This window comes from Hippocampus comes, unplaced genomic scaffold (assembly GCF_001891065.2).
Source record: "Hippocampus comes isolate QL1 unplaced genomic scaffold, H_comes_QL1_v1.1 scaffold196, whole genome shotgun sequence".
Lineage (NCBI taxonomy): Eukaryota > Metazoa > Chordata > Actinopteri > Syngnathiformes > Syngnathidae > Hippocampus > Hippocampus comes.
Window position 1 is genome coordinate 122,930 of NW_017806173.1, and position 7,404 is coordinate 130,333.

At 46.0% G+C, this 7,404-nt stretch overlaps 1 protein-coding gene across 2 annotated transcripts in view; it reads left to right on the top strand.

Annotated features, from left to right (window-relative positions):
* Positions 1 to 606: 606 nt before the first annotated feature.
* etv6 (ETS variant transcription factor 6) overlaps positions 607 to 7,404 on the top strand; it is a 41,568-nt gene continuing 34,770 nt past the window's right edge. The window contains exons 1-2 of one of the 2 annotated variants that reach the window (XM_019896374.1): positions 607 to 1,384; positions 3,643 to 3,787. In XM_019896374.1, coding sequence (XP_019751933.1) covers positions 1,355 to 1,384; positions 3,643 to 3,787 — 175 coding nt within the window. In that variant the 5' untranslated portion in view covers positions 607 to 1,354. Of the gene's footprint in view, positions 1,385 to 3,639; positions 3,788 to 7,404 lie in introns of both variants that reach the window. The other variant, XM_019896373.1, reaches the window with a different exon arrangement.

Below are 7,404 nucleotides of genomic sequence, written 5' to 3' on the forward strand. Positions count from 1 at the left end.
TTGCACCCTTGCTGCCCTGGCTTCAACGAGTTTTTTTCCCTTCCTTTGGTACTTGTCCAATTCATTTTGAGAATCCACTTTCTTGACTCAAATTTTCCTCCATTATACATAAAATAAATAAATAACTAAATACAACTTTCAATGTTTCCAAGAACTTTTTTTTTGGGGGGGGGGGTCCTCTTTTTTCTGAAAATTAAAAGTAAAAATATTGCTTGGGCGCCATCTGGAAGCATCCTGGTGCCAAACAAATATGTTGACCCACTTCAGTGAGTCAGGCCATAGCCTTGTCTAATTGAAAGAAGTACTTTGCCACCATTTTGCAGGGATCAATAGGCAATTATGAACCTTTGAGGTTGGGTGTCAATTATTCAGCGATCTCACGCACTGTCAAATAGATTTCAGTTTGCAAAGAGCCAACATGGTGTTTGTGGAAAAAAAAATGCTATGGGTTGTGGCAACACAACAAACATTGCGAAATGCCTCAGGCGAAAACACAAAACAGGGCATTGACAAGGAAACTGAGTCAGCGACTGAGGAGGAGAGCAGAGCGTCATTCCTCCCGGTGCACTATCCAGGTACAGAGGGCGAAATTGTGACAAGTTAATTGTTGCGCTGTTCATAATGGAGTTGTTTAAATTGATAAATGCCGTAATGGGATAAGGAACGGAAATAAATATCTGACTCGATTCGGGGTGATTCTATGTGTAGTTAATCTCATTTTGGCAAAATAACAGAATTCTTCAGGTTATCCTGTAGGTTGCTAATTTAAAGTACACGGCACTGACAAAGGTGCGATCAAAAACAGCAACAGCGAGTTGTAGCTTGTTATGACTACGAACGTTTCCTTGTCCAACATTTGTTATTACTGCGCTGTAAAGCTTAACCGCGCTGTATAAACGGACACTAAAAAGGAACTGTGCATTTGTTGTTTCCCTTTAAAAGGGGGCAAGGCTCAGTGCTGGGAATCGACGTCATTTCGCCGTTTTACACACGTCCGGATCAATGAGAGCGAGCGAGCGTGTACAGCGTGCGCGCGCCGCGTCGCTCTTCCAGGAAGGGATTATTTACGTGCGCGCTGCCGACACGTGAAAAAAAAGGAAACACACTACAAGACAAAAGAAGTTTGTCTGTTTTCCGCGCTGAGCCAATGGAGCGTTGCGGCAGATAGAAGAAGCCGAAGGAAGGGAAAGGAAGCGGCGGAGGCGCAGGCGGCGGCGGCGGGTCTTGCGTGACGAGAACTTGTCCGCGCCACCCAACGACATTTCGGAAAAAGAAATACTTTTTTTTATTTCGGGAAGGAAAGATAGAAAGGAAAAGAGGGAGAAGTGGAAGAAGGAGAAGTTAACGGGAGATCATGTCTGAATCCCCCACGGCTGCAGCCAAGGTAACGACGCGCACCATCGTAGGGGGGTAGGGGTGGGGGTTCCGGTGTGGGTCTCGGGTCGGGATTCGCTTTGTATGGTTTGTTTTGGTTTTGGCCGCTCATCTGTTGCTTCTCCCACGCCACGCGTGGACTGCATCTGCGTGTAAAAGTCGTGACTGTGACTGGCGCCGAGCTGTGGGGGCTCGTTTCACATCACAACCACCTTGGACTTGACCATTCCGAAAAAAAAAAAAAGAAAAATAGAATCCACGTGTTGCCCACGTTGAACAGCTGGACTGCGTCAACGTTCCACGCGCGGTGGGTTCTTGCCCACGCGGACGCTTCTTGCCCACGGCATCGTGACAGAACGTGGAGGGGGGGGGGGGCGTAGTTGTGTCATGGTTTGTAGCTTTATTGTTTTGTTATGATATTGTCATGTGGTTAAAGATGACACACACATGGCGCCTGTAAGAAAGTGTCCCTTTGCTCTCTCAACCGAAATATGGCCCGCAATCCGAATCGGAGCGACTCCAGTATTTTTTGTTACTTATTTACCAACGTGGGGGGGGGCATTGCAAATCTCTCTCTCTCTCTCTCTCTCTCTCTCTCTCTCTCTCTCTCTCTGTTAATTTTAGGTCATACTGACCAATTTATAAGACAATTTCAGCTGAGTGTCCTCCACAACTGAAGCTTTACAGTCACTCGATTAAATGCCATAACCTAAATGATGATGCACGCCAAGGCTGCTTACCCCCTCCCCAAATGATTCTGTTTGACAAGACAGTCATGAGTATGATGTCATTGTAAGGAGTCATCGTCTGTCAGCAGCCCACCTCTGTTCTGCCCACACACCAGTTCTGTCATTTGCAGGCCGTTTCGTACAGTGGTGTTATCACAAGCTCGGTGACCCTCCCCATAAAGTCAAAGCTGCATCAAGATGACTACTTCCCGTTTTTTTTTTTAACCCCACCGCCCCCCAGCCCTCTCAGATCGAAAACTTATAAGGTCGGTTTGGATGTCGAGCAAAAGATCTGCATGAAAGAGGAAATGGAAGACTGAAAGATTGGTTCTTCGCTTCCACAGGAAATTCCTGGTCCATTCAGTTAGTGCGCGCACACACACATACACACACAAAGTGACTGGGTGCCCGACAGCAGGCAGAGGGAAGAAGCAAGAACTGAGCTTCATTTCCTCTTAAAAAAAAAAAAAAATGTCAGCTTGAAAAAAAATGTCAGCTTCTTGTTCTGCTCTTGCTCAGAAACGGAACCCGACGCTGGATAAGCTCACGTTCTAAGCGATGCTGCTTAACAGTTACGTCTGCCCCAACGCAGTGCACCCAAAACAGCCCCCCTCCCTGCCCCCGACCCCCAAGAGAAATACACACATTGGGGGACGGGACTACTTCTTCACGGTGGTCTTGGTTGTCTTTTCCACAGGGGAAACTATCCGGACGAAACAGCGCTGAGAACTTGTAAACATTTTGCTCCGGGCGGCCAGTCGAAACGGTTTGGAACGACGCGTTTTTCCCATGACAAGTCTCGGAGCCGTCCTTTGGTGACAGCAAAAATGAGGACAATTCCAGCCATAAATCCATCAAACATCCGCATAACTTGAATTTGAGCAAAAAAAACACCAAAAAAAACACCACCAAAACATGAGGTACACCCGAATAATCGAATAAAAACCAATACAACAGCTGCCTTTTCAAAAATAGACACCGATACTTCACACCGATACCACTTTACCAGCCTGACATCTGATTTCCGGGCAGGCGGCGTAGGAGCCATGTCAGCCGCGTGGTGATACTTTCAGGTAATGCAATCTGTCACGGCATCGTGACAGACTGCATTCGTATCTGTCACGATGTATCCGCGCTCGGTATCGGAACTGTAGGGAAAGTACTCGATCTGAAACAACATGCTGTCGCTTTGTTTCCCAATATATAAATGGCGCTGTTTCGAAAGATGTTGTTCTCATATCATTGATCGAATAATGTATGTTTACTTTTTTTCCTATTTGACTGACCTAGCGACTTTTTTTTTTTACCTGCAGTGCATTAAAAAAAAGTGTGGCATAACAAGCCTATGTATCAGTAATCTATACTGACTTATTGGTGTGGTGGCTGCATAATATGAGGCGAGGCGAGGCAAGCCTGTGAGTATGTGTGTGCGTGTAATTGGTGGGAGGGGGGGTAGGGGGGGCTGTTTGGGTTCAGAGCCGGTGGTGGGCTTGGCACGTTTTGTGAGCCTGGCTTTTGTCTCTCTGTCTATTCATAGCAGGAGAGGCACTCTTTCAGTCCTTCCGCGAACCCGCTGCCAAACTCCACTTCCTCCCCCGTCCATGCTCCCGCCCCCGTCCATGCCCCCGCCGCCAGGCCAGCCAGCCGAATGGAGGACAGGCCCGCCAGACTGGCCGCACACCTGCGTGAGTCTCACCCACACACACGCAATTCATGCTGTACTACTTGAAGCAGATGTTGGCTGTAAAACATCCTTGAAAAGTCACCGGGTCCGAAGTGACCCACGCCAGTCTAGCACTGATCATGAGGTGCACGTGTCACATGACCCCCCCCCCCAAAAAAAAAAAAAAACGGAGGAAAATTTACTGTACAGGACAAAAAAAAAATGAAGCCACTGTAACATTATGCTCAGTTTCAACAATTAAGGAAGTGATCTTGAAGTAGATTGGCAAAAACAAAATGATAGACCTGTAGGTTTTGTTTTGGCACCCTACCGCGGCGGGACAGTGCCGAGAAGCCGGAGCTCGGTACTGTCAAACAAAAACAAAACTGCGGAAGTGCGAATGCAATGGGAAGAAGACCAAAATGAGGTTTTTCGACGCTAGTCCTGTTTAGTAAACACGCGTGCGGTTTTATGGACGGGATCCCAAGAGTGACTCATGTCGTCAAACCAGTTGAGTCATGTCAATACTTTGAAGGATTTTCAGGCTTTTATAAGGAAACGATCAGCGGTTTGCCACCCCCTTGTTCAATACACTTTCGATTTTCATCTCATCGGCATATTCATTAGAATTACAGTCCATCCGCAAAATTATTTTAATGTCTCGGATAGCACATGAATAGGCGGAACTGTCTTCGAGATGTTTTTATTGGCTTGTTATTGAACGGTGTTAACAAAGTAACCGAACGTTCAGGCTGTCGTAAGCTACTGTGTCACGATCAGGTAGCCCGAACTACAAGGAAGTCGTAATTGTCACCCAAGGCATAATAGCGTTATTCACATTCAAATAACATTGAGGAAGCACTTTTTTTTTTGGGCAGCATGCCAGATGCTACAACAATACAAAGCACGTAAGTGCGTTCGAATGGGCGGGGCCAAGCGCTGACAAGTGGCTAATGCTAAACGCGCTAGCGGCGTGGCTACGTTTAGAAAGGAGCTAGTTCAGAAGTACATACATTCAATGTAACCATGCAGTAATTATTTTCCCAAAAAGCGACCGGTGATATGATATTCTAGTTCCGTATTGATTGAAATCGGATCGGAAGTGAGCTAGAGGTAAACGCTGCTAAATTGATCTTATTGCTTCACCAACAGGAGAGCAGGTGGGGTTGGCGGGCTGCCAAGAGATAGTTGGCCCAACGTTCAATGAGTAACTCCGCTATGACCGATACATCCGTCAATATTTAACTTTTTGTTTTTTTTTTTCCGTCCATGTGGTGAGCTGAGGACGTTTGTCAAGCCATCGGCTGACACTCACAGGAAACTCTTCAGGCATTGTTTGAGAGGGAAAAAAAAAAGGAAGGAGGGGTTTTTGCTTCTGTTTCCTGTCAAGTTAAGGCGATGGGGTCACTTCCGCGTGCTTTCGTTGGAAGTTTGCCGCGGTCGCATTTGAAACGCGGTTACTTCACGCCGATTCCGGCAGGAAGCGATGGCTTCTTTTTGTCAAGCTCCAACACCTCCGCTCGGCCTTCCTTGGCAAACATGAGTGTGGCCGCAAATGAGGCGTCCGCAAGTGTGAAGGAAGAGAGGAGTAGAAAAGGGGGGGGGGGTTGAAAAAAAAAGAAAGAAAGAAAAAGAATGAGGGAGGAAATTGCAGTGTGGGCAGAAATCCGCCTTCTCCATTTCCTGGAGAGGAAGTGGATTAGATGGGGAGGGGGTGGGGGGAGTGGGGGATTCACAGACAGGCTCCTCACACTGAAGAATGCTCAGAGCATTATAAACCCTGTCAGGCACTGCAAACTCCCCAATTAAAAGAAGATACTTAATTGTAATCACATTGTCTTAGTGTTCAATGCCCAGATAGAGCCGAACATTTTTTTTCCATCTCGATCTTGCGATGGCAGTTTAACCTTTTCAGGGACAGCGGCGACTACAGACATTTTTTTTTTTTTTTTTTTTTTTTACAAAATGTCCCGTAATTTCTGGACTATAGACCGCACCTGATTATAAGCCGCACCACCTCATTTTTAAAGGAAAAAAATATTTTGTACACACATAAGCCGCACCCGTGTATAAGCCGCACGTGCCCATATTGTAACATGAGATATTTATGAAGAAAGACGGTACACAGGCGGCCGTGAGAAAAGTCTTTATATAAGCCGCTTCATGGAATAAGCTGCAGAGTTGAAAGCGTGTGACAAAAGTCGTGCCTTATAGTCCGGAAATTACGGTAATCTGAATTACAGTTCGGGCTCGGCAATATCGGCCAAATTTCATATTTGGATACTGATGCCAGATAACTGCAACGGTGTCACTATTTTTTTTTCCTTTAACCACAAAATAATCGGAAAGTATGTGCAAAGTGTGTTTTTTTTAAATTTGATTTGTCTGTTTTAACTGATTTGTCATTGGAAGTGACAAAAATCGGCATTTAAGTTCACATGGTACTGCCACTACGCTTTTAACGCTAAACAATGTTATGCTCCAACACAACTGCTTGTATGCATCTGCGGGTGTGCGGGTGTGTGTGTGTGTTAACTGCATCTGGACCAATTTGTCCATGCGTTTGTGTCTTGACGCATTACGTAGCATTAGTGCAAAGGCACGATGCTTCCAAAACCGCAACAAGGCAAAAACACCCCCAGTCACACCCGCACTTTGGCCAATTTAAATGTGTGGGTTCCCTGCATTGTGAAGGCTCCCCATATCGTATGTTGCATTGCATTCATATTATATATATAAATATAATTTTTTTTAATCCGCAAAAAAAAAAGATAACGTCAGTCAAGGAAAACACAGGTTGCTCCAGAAATAGTACGAGGGCGATAATCACGAGGAAAGTGTGGATATATTGAAAAGGTTCATTTTCAAGATTAATTATCTTGCATGTTCACGTTTTGCTATTTGTACGAAAACAATTGATCACCAAGCCCTAATTACAATAAACAACATCCGATTTATTATGCATTGGTCTTACACCAAATTGTACCCCCCGCCCTCCAAAAAAAAGCATCGCGTGAAGTCAGAAACGAGAGCGCAAACTGATCCGTAGCTTTATAAAGTCCACTTTTCACATTGCATCAAGCCAGATGTCAACATGTGGACGACCACTCGTGCCTTCGCTTCCTGCCATATTTCCGCCAACTTCAAAGTGTACCAAACTGAACGTGTCACAAGATCCCCGATTGAAGCGCCGGCCATGGCAACAAGACCGCCTGTTGCCTCGGCGTGCGCGCGTTACTCGCCACGCGCATGTCTGAGTGGGTGGATGAGTGAATATTTGTATAAAGCACATGTAGGTGTAAGCGGTGAGTAACCGCATAAATTCGCACCACTAGATGCCCTCTTGCTCTCTCTCTCTCTCTCTTTTTTTGTTTTTTTTATTTTGGATGTCACGCATTGCACTTCATCGTGGTATGTTTCTGAGGGGAAATTTCCTGCCCCTGGAAGCCGCTCTTGTCCTCAGGAATTTCCTGAGTGGGCAGACAGTGCTTCCTGAATAAATGTTGTTGTTGTTGTGAGTGTGTGTGCGTGTGTGTTTTAACTTGCTCGCTCGCTCTCCTCTGAAAGGGAAACTGTTCTCACATGCCAGAGAGCGAGCTGAATGGAGCCCCCCTCCACCTGCTCTTCACCCCGCTAGTC